Source organism: Balaenoptera borealis (genome assembly GCF_965194805.1).
Source record: "Balaenoptera borealis genome assembly, chromosome: 17".
In the NCBI taxonomy this organism is placed as follows: Eukaryota; Metazoa; Chordata; class Mammalia; order Artiodactyla; family Balaenopteridae; genus Balaenoptera; species Balaenoptera borealis.
Window position 1 is genome coordinate 45,521,719 of NC_138876.1, and position 19,614 is coordinate 45,541,332.

Here is a 19,614-nt window from a genome sequence, read left to right on the forward strand (position 1 = left end):
ATTGACTGTATTCCCCATGCAGTACAATTCATCCCCATGACTCATAGCAATTCACAATTTTTAACAATATTTGCAGTTATTATAAAATATTAGCTATATTCCCTGTGCTGTCAACATATCCTTGTAGCTTATTCATTTTATACATAGTATTTTGTTCCTCTTAGTCCCCCAACCCTATATTGACGCTCTCCCCTCTCTCTCCCCATTGGTAACCACTATTTTCTTCTCTACATCTGTAAGTCTGTTTCTTTTTTGTTATATTCACTCGTTTGTTGTATTTTTTAGATTCCACATATAAGTGATATCACACAGTATTCGTCTTTCTTATTTTACTTATTTCACCTAGTATTATATCCTCCAAAAGTCCATCCATGTTGTTGCAAATGGCAAAATTTTATTCTTTTTATGGCTGAATAGTATTATCTTGTATGTATATACCACATCTTCCTTATTCATCCATCTATTGATGGACTCTTAGGTTGCTTCCAAATCTTGGCTATTGTAAATAATGCTACAGTGAACATGGTGGGGTGCATGTATCTTTTTGATTTTGTTTTCTTCAGAAAAATACTCAGAAGTGAAATAGCTAGATTGTATGGTAGTTCTATCATTAATTGTTTGAGGAACCTCTACACTATGTTTTCCATAGTAGCTGTACCAAATTGCATTCCCACCAAGAGTGCATAAGGTTTCCCTTTTCTCCACATCCTGACCAACATTTGCTATTGGTTGTATTTTTGATAGTACCCATTCTGACAGGTGTGAGGTGATATCTCATTGTGGTTTTCATTTGCAGTTTGCTGATAATTAGTGACCTTGAGCATATTTTCATGTGTCTGATGGCCATCTTTATTTCTTCTTTGGAAAAATATCTATTCAAGTCCTCTGCCCTTTTTTATTTGGTTGTTTTTTTGAGGTTAAGTTGTATGAGTTCCTTGTATATTTTGGATACTAACTCCTTTTCCGATATATAGTTTGAAAATATCTTCTCACATTCAGTAGACTGCCTTTTCATTTTGATGATAGTTTCTTTCACTGTGTAAAAGCTTTTTGGTTTGATGTAGTCTTATTTATTTATTTTTGCTTTTGTTTCCCTTGCCTGAGGAGACAAATCCAAAAAAATATTGCTAAGACCAATGTCAAATAGCATACTGCCTGTGTTATCTTCTAAGGGTTTTATGGTTTAAGGCCTTACATTTATGTTTTTAATCCATTTTGAGTATATTTTTTATATGGCATGAGAAAGTAGTCCAGTTTGATTATTTTGCAAGTAGCTGTCCAGTTCTCCCAACACCATTTATTGAAGAAGCTGTCTTTTCTCCATTGTATGTTCTTGCCTCCTTTGTTGTAGACTAATTGAACATATAAACATGGGTTTATTTCTGGGATCTTAATTCTGTTCCCCTGATCTATGTTTTCATGCCAGTATCATACTATTTTGATTACTGTAGCTTTGTATTATAGTTTGAAATAAGGGAGTGGGATACATCCAGTGTTGTTTTTCTTTCCCAAAATTGTTTAGATTATTCAGGGTCTTTTGTGTTTCCAGGCAAATTTTAGAATTATTTGTTCTAGTTCTGTGGAAATGGCCATTGGTATTTTGATAGGGATTACACTAAAACTGTAGATTGCTTTGGGTGGTATGGACATTTTAACAATATTAATTCTTCCAATCCCTTAGCACAGGATATATTTCCCTTTGTATGTTGTTATCTTCAATTTCTTTCATCAATGTTTTATAGTTTTCCAAGTGGGTCTTTTACCTCCTCGGTTAGATTTATACCTAGGTATTTTATTAGTTTTGATGCAACTGTCAATGAGATAGTTTTCTTAATTTCTCTTTCTGATAGTTCGTTCTTAGTGTACAGAAATGCAACAGATTTCTGTATGTTAATTTTTTATCCTACAACTTTACTGAATTCATTGAAAGTTCTAGTAGTTTTTTGGTGGTGTCTTTAGAATTTTCTATATATAGTGTCTATACTATATAGAATTTTCTATATGTAGTATCATGTCATCTGCAAACAATGACAGTTGTACTTATTCCTTCCAATCTGGATTCTTTTATTTCCTTTGCTAGTCTAATTGCTGTGGCTAGGACTTCCAGTACTATGTTGAATAGGAGTGGTAGAGTGAGCATGCCTTTCTCGTTACTGATCTTTGTGGGAAAAGTTTCAACCTTTCACTGTTGAATATGATGTTAGCTGTGCATTAGTTATTTATGCCTTTATTATGTTTAGGTATATTCCTTCTATACCTATTTTGTTGAGAGTTTTTAAAATCATAAATTGGTGTTGAATTTTGTCAAAAGTTTTTCTCCATCTGTTTAGATGATCATATGATTTTTATTCTTCCATTTGTTAACATGATGTATCCTATTAATTGATTTGCAGATATTGAACCATCCTTGCATCCTGGGGATAAATCTGGGATGAATACCACTTGTCATGGTGTTTGATCATTTTTAACGTATTGTTGAATTCAATGTGCTAAAATTTTGTTGAGGATTTTTGTACCTATGTTCACCAGAGATATGGGCCTATCATTTTCTTTTTCTGTGGGGTCTTTGTCTAGTTTTGGTATCAGGGTAATGCTGGCCTCTTGGGATGAGTTCAGAAGCATTCCTTCCCCTTCAATTTTTTTTTTTTTTTTTTTTTTTGGAATAGTTTGAGAAGGATAGACATTAACTCTTCTAAATGTTTGAGAGAATTCACCTGTGAAGCCATCTGGTCCTGAACTTCTGTTTGTTTTTTACTGATTATTTTTCATTACTGGTAATAGGTCTGTTAATATTTTCTATTTCTTCCTGATTCAGTCTTGGGACATTTATGTTTCTAGGAACTCATCCATTTCTTCTAGGTTGTCCATTTTATTGGTGTATAATTGTTCATAGCAATCTCTTATGATCTTTTCTATTTCTATAACATGGGTTGTAACTTCTTTTTCATTTCTTATTTTATTGACTTGGGACCTCTCTCTTTTTTTCTTCATGACTCTGTCTAAAGTTTTATCAATTTTGTTTATCTTTTCAAAGAATCAACTCTTAGTTTCATTGACTTTTTTTGTCTCTTTTTTAGTCTCTATTTCCTTTATTTCTCCTATGATCATTATTATTGCTTTCTTCATACTAACATTAGATTTTGTTGGCATTTCTTTTTCTAGTTCCTTTAGGTGTAAGATTAGGCTGTTTATCTGGGATTTTTATTCTTTCCTGAGGTAGACTTGTATCTCTATAAACTTTCCTCTTAGAACTGTTTTTGCTGTGTCCCATAGATTGTGGATTGTTGTGTTTCTATTTTCATTTGTGTGATTTCCTCTTTGATTTCTTCAGTGGCTCATTAGTTACTTAGTATATATAACTGTATATATTTAGGTGCTCCCATGTTGGATTTAAATATATTTATGAATGTTATATCTCCTTATTGGATTTATCTCTTTATCATTATGAAATGTCCTACTTTGTCTCTTGTTAAAGTCTTTGTTTAAAAGTCTATTTTATCTGATATAAATATTGCTACCCTGGCTTTCTTTTCATTTCCTCTTGCATGGAATACCTTTTTGCATCCCCTCACTTTCAGTCTTTGTGTGTCTTTAGATTTGAAGTGAGTCTCTTGTAGGCAGCATAGATATGGGTCTTATTTTTGTATCCATTCAGGCACTCTGTGTTGTTTGATTGGAGCATTTCATCCATTTACGTTTAGTGTGTTAAGTAGTTATTGATAAGTATGTATCAATTGCCATTTTGTTAATTGTTTTCAGTTCATTTTTATAGTTCTTTATTGTTCTTTCCTTTTTCTTTTGCACTCTTCCAATGTGATTTGATGCTATGTTTAGTGTTATTTTTGGATTCCTTTCTCTATTTTCTGTGTGTATCTATTATAGATTTGTGTTTGTGGTTACCATGAGGTTTATATATAACAATATATATATGTGTGTGTGTGTATATATATATATATATATATATATATATATACACACACACACACGATTATTATACTTTATTGATCTCTTAAGTTCAAATGCATTCTAACAATCCTGCACCCCCACTCTTCATTTAATATTTTTTATTTCACATTTTGCATTTTAAAAAATATCCCTTAACTACTTATGGTGGATTAGATGATTTTATTATTTTTGTCTTTTAAACTGCCTACTAGTTTTGTGAGTGATTGATATACCACATTTACTGTGTATTTTCCTTTACTGATGAGATCTTTACCTTCATAATTTTCATATTTCTGGTTGTAGTCTTTCTTTTCCACTTAGAGAACTCCCTTTAACATTTATTGTACAGCCATTTTAGTGGTACCAAACTCTTTTAGATTTTGCTTGTCTTAAAACAACCTCTCCTTCAAATCTGAATGTTACCCTTGTTAGGTAGAATATTTCTCATTATATATTTTTTCCTTTTGTCACTTTAAATATAGTGACATAACTACTTTGAAAATATTTGGAAAGAAAGAAGGAAAACATTGAAAATGTATCTTGTTGGTTAAATTTTCCTCTTTAACTTACAAGTTAAATTTTCCTCTTTCATCACATAAATAATATTCTTAAAATATTTTGCTTGATCATGAGAAGCAAATATTTTTTAGAAATGTAATCATAGCTGTGCCTATAGTGCAACATAATAAAGCACTTTAAATTTCAAAAATTAAGTAAATCATTTCTTGCAAAATGACTCAAAAAATCCATCAGCTAAACCTACAAATTTTCAGAGCTCATATTTTATTTTGCTAGATTTGAAAATAAATCAAGTAGATCACTCTATACATTGATTGTTCAGAGAAAATTCTGTTTCCTACATTACCTACATCTCTCAGGTAACACTGATTTGGAGTTCAGCACATCTGAATTGTCCAGATAATTGCTGCAGTTTCCTATTTTACTACAGTTATATAAAAATGGCCTTAGGACAATTTTTAAATGAAGCAAACTGAGATGAAATCTAAGAAACAAGGTAAAATTCTACTTTCTTATTTTTTTTTAAGAAATTCCTAATTTTTTTTTTTTTTTAAGTTTTAATTTTTATTTATTTATTTATGGCTGTGTTGGGTCTTCATTTCTGTGTGAGGGCTTTCTCCAGTTGTGGCAAGTGGGGGCCACTCTTCATCGTGGTGCACGGGCCTCTCATCATCGCGGCCTCTCTTGTTGTGGAGCACAGGCTCCAGACGCGCAGGCTCAGCAATTGTGGCTCACAGGCCTAGTTGCTCCACGGCATGTGGAATCTTCCCAGACCAGGGCTCGAACCCGTATCCCCTGCATTGGCAGGCAGATTCTCAACCACTGTGCCACCAGGGAAGCCCCTCTACTTTCTTATTAATGATAGAATTAGAATTATTTATAACCTATGCTTTGTTTTAATTCTGCAAACTCTTTATGAGAACTTCTTACAGAAGATCTTTATTTTCCAGTTCAAAATTCAGTTTTTCACAGCATTTCAATTGTTAGAAGCTATCTCAGAACTGAACATAGGTGTGTTACAAAATGTGTCCTCTGCAGCTTTACTCCCTCTCTGTTTCATTGGTATGTTCTTGTTTATGCCCTCTCTACTTTGTTTACAGAATCTAGTGATTAAAAAAAAGTTCCTTACTTGGTATTATGTGTATCAATGGTATGGAAGAGCTCACATAACTCTTCTCCACTCAGAACACCATCTGCAAAATATGCTTTGAATTCTTCAGAGGACAATTTTCCATCATCTAAAATGGTAAGAGCAAACAAAAGAGAAGCAAATCATTTCAATTTTGTATGTTATTATATCTTTTAATTTTTAACATTTTGCTCAAATGCTTGAACAGGTTTGTTTGTGCATACATACATGTATTCAAAAAGGAAGAACAATTTCAGGTGTTTAAAATAAAAAGTTACCCACCCAGACCCAAGAATGGTCACAGGCCCCCACCTCCTCCCTTCCAGACCCAAGGAGTGGCCATGGGTCTCTGCTGTCTCTCTCTTGGAATCCAGAAGTAGTTGTGGGCCCCTGCCACCTCCCTTCCAGATACCAGGAGTTATTGCAAGCCAAGAGTGGTTGCAAGCCACCTCTGCCACCCTTGCAGTCCCCAGGAGTGGTTGAGAGCCCCCACTGCCACCTGCCCAAACTCCAGGAGTGGTTGTGAGCCACCTCTGCTCCCATCCTGTGTCCCAGGGCCATTCCTGAGCCATTGCCACCACTGAGAACCCCAGGACTAGGCACCAGCAGCCACATCTGCATACCCCCTATCAAGGGGATAATGACCAGCACATGCTGAAGAAGGAGGTGCCAGGCATGCATACTAAAAATAGCCCTCAGACTAAATATACTAAATCCATACAAGCTACACAGGGATGCTCCCACTTATAAATAGCCCTCCAAGACCAGAGTACATAATTGCTTCTCCTAAACTCACAGAGAGAAATAAAAGTAAAATGAAACAGAGGAACCACTCTCAGTTAAAAGACCAAGAGCATTCCCCTGAAAGAACAAACAATGAAGCAGACCTCTTCAATATGATAGACACTGATTTCAAACAGGAGATAATGAAAATACTGAAGGAATTAAGAAGGGGTATCAATGGAAATACAGAGTACAGAAAAAAGAAACTAGAAACTAGAAAGAGGAACAAAGAAAAATTAGAAAACTCATTTGCCGAGATGAAAGCTGAGCTAAAGTCAATGAATAGCAAAATGAGTAATGCAGAAGAACAAATAAGTGACCTGGAATAATGGAATCCTGAATAATGGAAATCATCCAATCAAGACAGAAGACAGAAAGCCAAATTAAAAAAGAAGAAGAAAGCAATACAAGAGACCTATGGCATAATATAAACTATGCCAACCTATGCAAAATAGGGATTCCAGGAGGGAAAGACAGCAAAAAGGGGATCAAAAATGTGTTTGAAGAAATTATGGCTGAAAACTTCCCAAACCTAAAGAAGGAAACAGATATCCAGGTACAGGAAGCACAGAGGGTCCCAAACAAGATAAACCCAAGCAGACCTACACTAAGACATACTACAATAAAAATAGGAAAAGCTAAAGACAAAGAGAAGATTCTAAAGGCAGTAAGAGAAATCAAAGAGTTAATTACAAGGGAACCCCCATAACACTATCAGCTGATTCCTCTACAGAAATGTTGCAGGCCAAAAGCAAGTGCCAAGATATATTTAAAGTCCTGGAAGGGAAAAATCTGCAAACTAGAATACTCTACCCAGCAAGATTATCCTTTAGAAGAGGAGAGATAAAAAACTTCCCAGACAAGCAAAAACTAAAAGAATACAGCAATATTAAACTTATCCTAAAGGAAATATTGAAAGCTCTTCTCTAAATAGAAAAGAAGTAAGAATCTATAAGAAAAAGAAAATTACAATCGGAAAATAAATCATTTAAAGAAGTACACTTAAAGTACACAGATTAAAACATTTTAATGAAATGTTTAATCAAAATTAATCAGAATGTTTTAAATTTTAATCAAAATATTTTAAAATCAAAAACATTTTCTGTGAAAGTGATGACAACCACAATGAATAGCAAAAGGAAGAACATGAAGATGTAAGAGAGGACATTAAAATCATAAAATGTGGGGGAGGAGAGTAAGAAAATGTGGATTTTTTTCCCTAGAATGTTTTGGAGCCTATATGACTACCAGTCGAAGGCAAGTATGTATAGGAAGAGGTTAACATACTTGAAAAACTGTGTAACCACAAGTCAGAAACACACAATAAATTCATAAAAACCAAAAAGAGAACATAAGTATAATACAAAAGGAAAATCATCAAATGATGAAAGGAAAAACAAAAGGAAAAAAAAACGGACAAAGATGAAATATAAGATTAATGGGAAAATAAGGTTTTAAATGGCAATAAATATATATCTATCAATAATTACCTTAAATGTTAATGGACTAAGTGCTCCAGTCAAAAGACAGAGTGGCAGGTTGGATAAAAAACAAGAGTGTACAGTATGCTGCTTACAAGAGATGCACTTTAGGGCAAAGAACACAAATAGATTGAAAGCCAGGGGATGGAAAAAGATATTTCATGCAAATGGAAATGACAAGAAAGTGGGGGTTCCAATACTCATATCAGACAAAATAGACTTTAAAACAAAGGCCATAAAGAAAGATAAAGAAGGGACACTAATAATGATAAAAGGATCAATACAAGAGGATTTTACACTTATAAACATATATGTACCTAATATAGGAGCACCCAAATATATAAACAAATACTAACGGACATAAAGGGAGAGATTGACAGGAATACAATAATAGTAGGAGACTTTAACACCCCACTCACATCAATGGACAAATCTTCCAGACAGAGACTCAATAAGGCAACAGAAGTCCTAAGTGATACAATAGAACAGTTAGACTTAATTGATATTTTCACAACATTACATCCAAAAAACCAGATTACACATTCTTTTCAAGTGCACATGGAACATTCTCTAGAATTAACCACATACTAGGGCAAAAAACAAGCCTCTACAAATTTAAGACTATAGAAATTATCTCAAGAATTTCTGACCACAACAACATGAAACTAGAAATTAACAACAGAAAAGGAAATGAGAAAAAAATGATTACATGGAGACTAAACAACATGCTTCTAAAAAACCAATGGGTCAATGATGAAATCAAAGAGGAAATTTAAAAATACCTTGAGACAAATGACAATGAAAACACAGCCATACAAAATCTATGGGATACAGCAAAAGCAGTTCTTAGAGGGAGGTTTATAGCAATACAGACCTTCCTCCAAAAAGAAGAAAAATCTCAAATAAACAACATAACCAACCACTTAAAAGAATTAGAAAAAGAAGAAAAACAAAACCTGAAGTCAGAAGAAGGAAGGAAATAATAAAAACTAGAGAGGAAATGAATGAAATAGAAATTTAAAAAATAGGAAAAAATCAGTAAAACCAGGAGTTCATTAGTTGATAGGATAAACAAGATTGACAAACCTCTGACCAGACTCACCAAGAAGAAAAGAGAGAAAACCCAAATAAACAAAATAAGAAATGAAAAAGGAGACATAACAATTGATACTACAGAATAACAAAAAAAAAATAGGGAATACTATGAATAATTATATGTCAAAAAATCGGTGACCTAGAAGAAATGGACAAGTTTCTAGAAACATAAAGCCCTCCAAAATTGAATCAAGAAGAAATAGATAATTTGAACAGACTGATCACTAGAACTGAAATAGAATCTGTAATTTAAAAACTCCCTACAAATAAAAGTCCAGCACCAGATGGCTTCACAGGTGAATTCTAGCAAACATACAAAGAAGAATTTATACCAATTCTTCTCAAACTCTTACAGAAAATTGAAGAGCAGGGAACACTCCCAAGGACATTTTAATGAAGCCACCATAACCCTGATAATAAAACCAGACTAAGACACCACCAGAAAAAAAAAAAAAAATACAGGCCAATATCTTTGATGAATATAGATGTGAAACTTCTCAACAAAAAATATTAACAAACCAAATCCAACAACACATGAAAATGATCATACACCGTGACCAAGTGGGATTCATCCCAAGTTTACAAGGATGGTTCAACACACACAAATCAATCAATGTGATACACCACATAAACAAAAGAAAAAACAAAAACCACATGATCATCTCAATAGATGCAGAAAAAGCATTTGACAAAATTCAACATCCATTCATGATAAAAACTCTTACCAAAGTGAATGGAGAGGGAACATATCTCAAAATAGTAAAAACTATTTATGACAAACCCACAGCCAAAATAATAGTCAAAGGTGAAAAGCCGAAAGCCTTCCTGCTAAAATCTGGAACAAGACAATGTTGCCCATTCTCACCTCTTCTATTCAACACAGTATTGGAAGTCCTAGCCACAGCAATCAGACAAAAAAAAAAAGAAATAAAATATATCCAAATTGGAAGGGAAGAGGTAAAATTATAATTATATACAGATGATACACTGTATGATACCCTAAAGACTCCACACAAAAACTATTAGAACTGATAAATGAATTCGATAATGTAGCAGGATACAAGATTAACATACAGAAGTCAGTTGCATTTCTTTACAACAACAATGAAATATCAGAAAGAATGTAAAAAAAAAAAAAAACAAAACCAAAAAACAATACTTTCTAAAATCACAACCCTAAAAATAAAATATTTAGGAATAAACCTCACCAAGGAGGTGAAAGACTCAGAAGCTGAGAACTATAAAACATTAATAAAAGAAATTGAAGATGATTCAAAGAAATGGAAAGATATCACATGCTCTTGGATTGGAAGAATTAATATTGTTAAAATGGCAATAGTACCCAAAGCAATCTACAGATTTAACACAATCCCTATCAAATTACCAATGGCACTTTTCACAGAACTAGGACAAGTAACCCTGAATTTCATCTGGAACCATAAAAGACTCAGAACTGATGAAGCAACCTTGATAAAGAACCAAGCAGGAGGCATAACCATCCCAGACTTCAGAGAATACTACATAGCTACAGTAATAAAACAGTGTGGTACTGGCACAAAAACAGACATATCGATCAATGGAACAGAAAGAGAGCCCAGAAATAAACCCACACACCACAGTCAATTAATGTTCAAAAAAGGAGACAAGAAAGTACAATGGGAAAGGACAATCTTTTCAGCAAAGGGTGTTGGGAAAGTTGGACAGCTGTATGTAAATCAATGAAGTTAGAACACAGCCTCTCACCATACACAAAAATAAACTCAAAATGGCTTAAAGACTTAAACATAAGACATGACACCATAAAACTCCTAGAAGAAAACATAGGCAAAACATTCCCTGACATAAATCGTACAAACATTTTCTTGGGTCAGTCTCCCAAGGCAATAGAAATGAAAGCAAAAATAAACAAATGAGACCTTGTCAAATTTAAAGACTTTTCCACAGCAAAGGAAATCATAAACAAAATGAAAAGACAACCTACAGAATGGGAGAAAATATTTGCAAATGATGCAACTGACAAGGGCTTAATTTCCAAAATATATAAACAGCTCATACAACTCAATTTTACAGAAACAACCCAATCATAAAATGGGAGGAAGACCTAAAGAGACAATTTTCCAAAGAAAGCATACAGATGGCCAACAGGCACATAAAAAATGCTCATTATTGCTAATTATTAGAGAAATGCAAATCAAAATTACAATGAGGTATCACCTCATACTGGTCAGAATAGCCATCATTAAAAAGTTTACAAACAATCAATGCAGGAGAGGGTGTAGAGAAAAGGAACCCTCCTACACTGTTGGTGGGACTGTAACTTGGTGCAGCTACTAAGGAGAACAGTATGGAAGTCCCTTAGAAAACTAAAAATAAAGTTATCATATGACCTAGCAATCCCACTCCTGGGGATATATCTGGAAAAGATGAAAACTTTCATTTGAAAAGATACATGCATGCCAAATGTTCATAGCAGCACTATTTACAATAGCCAAGACATGGAAGCAACCTAAATGTCCATTGACAGATGAATGAATAAAGACGATATTGTGTGTGTGTATATATATATAATGGAATGTTAGCCATAAAAAAGAATGAAATAAGTTAATCTGCAGCAATATGGATGGACCTACAGATTATCATACTAAGTCAGACAGAGAAAAATATTATATATTATATAACATATGTGGAATCTAAAAAATAGTACAAATGAAATTATTTATAAAACAGAAATAGACTCACAAACATAGAAAACAAACTTATGGTTACCAAAGGGGAAATTGGGGGTGAGGGATAAATTAGGAGTACAGAATTAACACATACACACTACCATACATAAAATAAACAACAAAGATTTACTGTATAGCACAGGGAACTATATTTAATGTCTGGTAATAACCTATAACAGAAAAGAATCTATCTATCTATCTAATTATCTATCTATCATCTATCTATCATCTATCTATCTATCTATATCTGAATCACTTTGCTTGCTATACACCTGACACTAACAATATTGTAAATCAACTATACTTCAGTTAAAAAAAAAAAATGACTTGCCATTTAACATATAATGGTTTCATCCATTCTTTCATCAACTATTTATCAAGATCCTACTATGTGCCCATACAGTTTTGTGTTAAGAATATATGTAGACAACTATTTATCGATCTTATAATTTTGATGGAGGATGTAGCAATTGAACAGCCAAATACAGTATGATGAGGGCAATTCTAGGGGACATAGGGTGATGTGAGAGAATGTAGAAAAGAAAACTAATCCACATATTAGGGGAATAGGGACATAGGGAAACCTTCTTAGAAGAAGTGACATTTCTACTGAGACACAAGTGAAAAATAAGTGTTAGTGAGGTAAGATCTGTAAAGAGGAAGAGTATTCCAGGCAGAGGAAATGCCAGCTACAAAGGTAGGAGGCAAGAAAGAATATGTGTTGAAAACTGAAAAGAAAAATCAGTGTACTCAAAGAATATATATTGGAGTAGAATTGTGGTTACCAGGGGCTGGAGGGAAGGGGAAATGGGGAGATGTTGTTCAAGGGGTACAAAATTTCAGATATGCAAGATGTATAAGTTCTGGAGATCTAAAGTAAACAACGCAACTATACTTAACAATATTGTATTGTATACTTGAAATTTGCTAAGAGGGCAGAGATTGTGTTCTCACTACACACAAAAAAAGAAAATGGTAACTATGTGAGGTGATGTGTATGTTAAGTAGCTTGATAGTGATGAACATTTTACAATGTATATGTATAGCAAATCATCAAGTTGCATACTTTATACGATTTTAAACTGTCAACTCTACCTCAATAAAGCTGGGGGTGGTGGGGGAAGAGAATGAATATATATTGGAAGGAGAGGAGGAGAAGCCAGAGAGTTAGACACAGAGTCAATGTCATGAAAAACCTTAAAAAGCATGGTAGAGTTTTGAATTTACCCAAAGAGCCACTGTCATAGTGGAAAGCTTACTGTGGCTACAGTGAGTAAAATGGAGTGGAGAGGTAAGACACTAGAAGAGAATACCCATAAGAGGACATTGTAGTAATTCCTACAAGAATCAATTTGGCATAAACTTTGGTGGTGACAGTAAAAACAAAGAGAAGTAGACAGATTTACAATCTGTTTAGGAAAAAGAATCAACAGGAACTGATGATCAGTTAGAGGTGATGGGTGAGAGGGAACAATAAATACAGAATTATACCCATTTTCCAGGACTGAGCAATCACATGGACGATATCACCATTGTAAAAGAGAACACAGGGCAAAAAGTGTGGGGTGAAGTAAACTGCTGTTTTGGACATGTTAAAATTAGATGTATCTGTGGAATAAGTAGAGGCACCCAGTGAGCAGAAGGATCATACAAGTCTAGAAAAGGAGAGGGTGGGGCAGGGATGGAAGGAGTAAAGGAAAGAAGGAGTGAGGGAAGGAGGAGGAGGGAGGAAAAGAAGGGGGAGAGAGAGAGAGAGAGAGAGAGAGAGGTAGAGAGAAAGAAAGAGAAAGGCCGACTGGAATGTATGCTTGGGAGCTATCAATGCATAGGAATTAAGGTCCTGGAAGTAAGGGAATTCATTCTCCCAAGAAGAATTTCTACAGTGAGGAAGAAAAAGCCCCAGAACAGACTTTGGAAATATCAACTAAATTCTTTAAGTTTCAGATTGTATAAATGTTTAACTGTTGCAAGGATTAACTGAGAGGCTATATACAAAACATTTAGCATGGTAACTAACACATAGTTCAACAATAGTGATCTGGGGAACAGGTTTACTAGTTCAGTCTTGGTAAGTGAAAATCATTTATGTGTTTTTAATTCCCATTTTCTTCTCTTCCTTGAAAAGTCCTTACACAGATAATCGATATTTATCATGTTTGTTTAAAAATAGAAATTTTTATTTATTTTCTTAAGTAATCAGCTTTTGAAAATCCTAAAATTGGTACTTCTGTGAAAAGAGATTCTTTAAGCACTCATTTAATTTCTCCTTCAAGTTTCATATCCACAAATATGCCAACAACTAGAGTTCTAATCTCAGTATTTCCCCTCCTTCTATTGCAAGCTAAATATCGTCTTTGTATTTAAAATGACTATTCTCTCAAAACACTGGCTTTTCTTTCATGTATTACAACATTTCTGAACACTCTAAATATTTTAGTTTGTCAAGATTAAAATACAAAAAAATGATCATCTTCAATAATAACAGCATCCTGGTACAAAATGAACACCTGGAAAGCATTACTGGGTTTAATACACAAAGGACAGCATATACTTTGCATGTGGATGCAAATTTTAGAGGCAGAAATTAAAAATACCAACCTCAATTCTAAAATGAAGTTCTTAAATTGTAAATTCAGAAAAATTAATAATATATTATTATTTTGTTAAATTTAAAGATTAAATACTTTCTGTTAAATGTACATGTCACCTTGCACAAGTCATTTAGTATCATTATGCATTAACTTCCTCATCTTTGAATGAAAGCCTCTGTTATTCCAACCTTCTAGTTTTATATATATATATATTTAAAATGATTTACTGCCATTATATAAATAAAAATAAAATAGAAACTCTTCCAATTTCAGCTCTGATATATAAAGACCTTAGACATCATCACTTCTGTCCTTAAAACAACAAAAAGCTGAACAAACTCAAAATCAATTACTTTTCTTGGACTCTTTGGAGAAGTGAGGTCAAGGGCAAACTACTAGTCAAAATCTGGAGAAATAGGCAAAACCAGAGAATCACAGCCAAGATCTGTTTCCCCAGAGCAGAAGCTACGGGAGCCATAAACTGATAGGAACAGTTAAACGGTAGTTTTGATGAAATGCTGGAGACCGAGTGTAAACTAGCATGAGAGGAGGAAACTCTTTGGGGCTTTAGTCTTTGGGGAGCCTCCATACTTTAATGGGTTTTACCTCCAAGAGCCCTACCAGGCTCTTACTGAGGAGACAAGAAAGATCCGGAAGTGGAAGGGGAAGAGTAATTGTGAAATGTACATGAGTGTTTTCCATGACAATGGTCTACTCTCCAGGGGCAAAGATTTTACCAGAGACATATCCCACCTGGGGGAAGGGCATTTCCCCACTGCAGTCCCCTCTAGCCTACCTGTCTCAACTAAGAGTAGGAGGAACTAAAAAACATTGGGAAGGTCACAGCCCAGGGACACAGGCCCACTGAAAAACTTGCATTTAATCATAATAGTATAGAACACATCTGCTCCCCCATTCTTTACCATCACACCAACAGGACTGCCATATAATAATAGTACATGACAGCTGAAAGAACTGTCATGCTTCCAGAGAAGGAGTGCTTAGGGAAGGCCAAAGTCAATAAAAAAGACAAGAGAAATTTAAAGCCTCTGGCACCTACTAGTAGAGAAAACATTAAATACAGCCCAACTGCTAGTCAGGTTAACATAAATCCTCACGCTAGAGGCCTAAGTACTTATCTCACTTCTTATTACCTGATACATCACATCTGGCTTTCACACAAAAATTACAAGGTATGATAAAATGCAAGAAAAGCACAGTCTAAAGAGACAAAAAAGCATAAGAACCAGACTCACCTATGACACAGATATTGGAATTATCAAACAAGAAATTTATAATAACTATGATTAATATGTTATGGGAATAATGGAAAACAGACAATAATGGAAAAAGTAGACAATATGCAGAAGAGATGGGTAATGTAAGCTGACAGACGGAACTCTAAAACAACTTGAAATAAAATGCTAGAAATAAAAGACACTAACATAAATGAATGCCTTTGATGGGCTCATCAGTGGAGGATATAGCTTAAGGAAAGAAGCAGTAAGCTTGAGCTAGGTCAATAGAAACGTCTCAAGCTGAAGTACATAGTAAAAAAAAAAAACAACAACAACATCTAAGAACTCTGAGAAATTTCAGAAGGTGTTACATACACATAATTAGAATACCAGAAGAAGAAAGAGAGTATAGAGCAGAAGAAATATTTGAAATAATAATGACCAGGAACTTTCCAAAGGTCAGAAACCAAAACACAGAACCAGGAAGCTCAGACACACCCAACAGGATAAATTCTCCCCTCTACACCCACACCCAAAGCAACTCTGTATCTTGGCATATCATATCCAAACTGCAGAATACCAAAGACAAAGAGGAAATTTAGAAAGAGGTAGAGGAAAAATATCATCTATATAGGACCACGAATAAGAATTACAATTACAGTGGACTTCTCATTGGAAACCAGGCAAGTAAGAAAAAGGCAGAGTGAAATACTTATTGTTGAAAGAAAGTACACCACAATCCAGAATTTCATATCCATGAAATAATTCTTCAAAATAAAGTAGAAATAAATACTTTTTCAGACAAACAAAACTGAAGGAATTCATTGCCAGAACTGCTCTGCAATAAATGTTAAAAGAAACTCTTTAGGGAGAAGGAAAGTGATATAGGTCAGAAACACAGATCCACATAAGAAAAGATGAATGTCAGAGAAAGAATAAATAAAAGTAAAATAAAATATTTTATTTTTCTTATTCTGAATTAATTAAGAGATAACAGTATAAAGTAATAATACAAACAACATATTGGTAATTATAGCATATGGATAAGTGAAATAAATTATGCCAATTTCATAAAGAACAGAAGGAGACATTGGAAATATTCTGTTATAAGGTACCTGTATTACCCATGAAGTGGTACAGTGTTATTTGAAGGTAGATTTAGATTAGGGAAAAATGAATATCGCAAGTTTACATTAGGGAAAAATGTATATAGTAACCACTATTTTTTAAAAAAATATATAATTAATTTACTAAGAGAGACAGTAAACTAGAATTAGATAAAATACTGTTTAAAACCAGATAAGGCAGAAAAAGGGGAGGGGGGGAAGAACAAGTACAACTAATACAGAACAACTACTAACATGGTAGATATTAATCCAACAATATCAAAAATCACTCTGAACGTGAATGGTTTAAATACAGCAATTAAAAGATAGAGACTGTGAAAGTCAGTAAAAAAAAGAAAAAGCCAACTATGTTGTCTACAAGAAACCCACTTTAAATATGAACACTCATACAGGTTAAAGCTAAAAGGATAGAACAAGATACTTTTTCTTTCCCTTTAAAAAAATACCATAATAATGCTAATTAAAAGAAAGCTGAAGTAGATATATTAATTTCAGACAAAGTAGGCTTCAAAACAAGCAAAATAATGAAGTATAAAGAGGCACATTACCCAATTATAAAGGGGTCAATACTTCTAAAAGACAATTCTAAGCGTGTTTGTATCTAACCATAAAACGTCAAAATACATGAGGCAAATACTGATAGAAATGAAAATAAAAACAGGAACTCCACTATTATAGTTGGAGACTTTAACATGCCTCTTTAAATAATTGATAGATCAAACATGTAGAAAATCAGCAAGGATACAGTTGACCTGAACACCACTATCAATTACTTCATCTATATTTATTTATAGAATACTGCTTCCAACAACAGCAGTATATGTAATCTGCTCAAACACACATGGAACATTCACCAAGAGATGCCACATATCTTGTTAAGGTGCAGGCCATAAAATACACATTAACACATTTAAAGTATAGAAGTCATACAAAGTATGTTCTCAGACCACAATGGAAGTAAACTAGAGATCTATAATTAAAAGATAGCTGAAAATCTGCCAGTATTTGGAAATTAAATATCACCTTGCTAAATAATACATGAGTTAAGAAGTGTCAAGAAAAAATGTTTAAATATTTTGAACTAAGTGAATACGAAAATACAACAAATCAAAATTTATAGGATGCAGTGAGAGCAGTGCTTAGAAATTTATACCATTAAATGCATATATTATAAAAGAAGAAAGATCTAAAATCAATATCTAAGCCTCCACCTTAGGAAACTAGAAAGAGAAGAGTAATTTGAGCCTAAAACAAGCAGGAGAAAATAAATGTAAGGTAAACAACAATAATTAGAGCACAAATCAATGAAACTGAATCCAGAAAAACAATAGAGAAAATCAGCAGAAGTAAAAAAGTGATTCCTTGAAAAGATCAATAAAATAAAGCTCTAACCAAGCTAAGCAAGAAAACAAGAGAGAAGACACACATTACCCACATCAAAAATGAAGAAGTTATCACTGTTACTCCTGCGAACAGTGAAAGGAAAATAATGAAGTACTATGAAAAACTCTATGCCTACAAATTCGATAACTTACATACAATGGAACTATTAATTGAAAGACACGAACTGCCAAAACTCACCCAAGGAAAAACAGTTAATCACAAGAGGTCTATATCTATTAAAGCAATGGAATCAATAATTAATAGCCTCACAGAAAGTAAAGCACCAGGCTCTGATGGATTCACTGGTAAATTCTATCAAACTTTTAAGCAACAAATTACACCAATTCTCTGCAATCTTTTCCAGAAAATAGAAGCAAAAATAACATTACTAACTCATTCTATGAATCCAGAATCATCCTAACACCAAAACTAGACAAAGACATAAAAGAAAGGAAAACTCTCTACCAATATTGCTCAGGAACATAGATGCAAAAATTCTCAACAAAAGATTAGCAAACCTATTCCAACAATGTTTTAAAAAATTATACATCAAAACCAAGTGGGATTTAGTTCAGTTGTGCAAGGTGGGGCCAATATTCAAAAATCAATCAATATAATTCACAATATCAACATGCTAAAGAAGAAAAAATCATTTGATCATATCAGTTGAAGAAAAAGCATCTGATGAAATCAAACACCTATTAATAATTAAAAAAACTCTCAGCAAACTAGTAATAAAAAGGAATTTCCTCAACCTGATAAAGAATATCTACAAAAACCCTACAGCTAACAACATACTAAACAGTGGGAAAGTAGATGCTTCTTTTTCTTAACATTATATTTTATTGACTTAAGAGACACTGAAAATATTTACATCATAAGTAAGACTACATTATAAAAACCTAGTGCCCGTGCCATCCTAGGAAATAATATGGAAGTGAATAAGATTTATTGTTGATTGAAAGTTTATAAAATTCAACACAAAGATCAAAGGGTTAATATTCTGACACTCTAGGCATAGCTCCTTGGAAATCTTTGAGGATTTCTTTTTCTTTTTTTTTTATTGAAGTATAGTTAACTTACAATATTGTGTTAGTTTCAAGTGTACAGCAAAATTGTTATATGTATATATTCTTTTTCAGATTCTTTTCCATCGTAGGTTACTACAAGATATTTAGTTCCCTGTGCTTTACACTAGGTTCCTGTTGTTTATGTATTTTATATATAGTAGTGTGTGTATGTTAATCATAAACTCCTAATTTGTCTCCCCCACCACCCCCACTATCCTCTTTGGTAACCATCAGTTTGGCTTCTATGTCTGTGAGTCTATTTCTGTTTTATAAGTAAATTCATTTGTATCTTTTTTACATTCCACATATAAGTGATATCATATGATATTTGTCTTTGTCTGATTTACTTCACTTAGTATGATGATCTCTAGGTCCACCCACGTTGCTGCAAATGGCATTGTAACAGGGAAGAGTTAAATCAGACTCCACGTTGGATCTGTTTCTTTGACTTTAACCTTTGCTTTTTGTTGCTTTTGTCATTATAATCATACATAATGGCCTGCCACAGGGAACCCTGCCCCTCTGCT

At 33.5% G+C, this 19,614-nt stretch overlaps 1 protein-coding gene and 1 long non-coding RNA gene across 2 annotated transcripts in view; one reads left to right on the forward strand and one right to left on the reverse strand.

The window, feature by feature from the left end:
- Window positions 1-19,614, reverse strand: part of NECAB1 (N-terminal EF-hand calcium binding protein 1) — a 285,172-nt gene that overhangs the window by 200,070 nt on the left and 65,488 nt on the right. Inside the window, exon 3 of the mRNA XM_082364108.1 lies at window positions 5,594-5,702. Within this exon, the coding sequence (XP_082220234.1) occupies window positions 5,594-5,702 (109 nt within the window). The remainder of the gene's footprint in view (window positions 1-5,593; window positions 5,703-19,614) is intronic.
- LOC309615025 overlaps window positions 1-19,614 on the forward strand; it is a 511,470-nt gene that overhangs the window by 114,926 nt on the left and 376,930 nt on the right. The gene's annotated exons all lie outside the window — the stretch shown is intronic.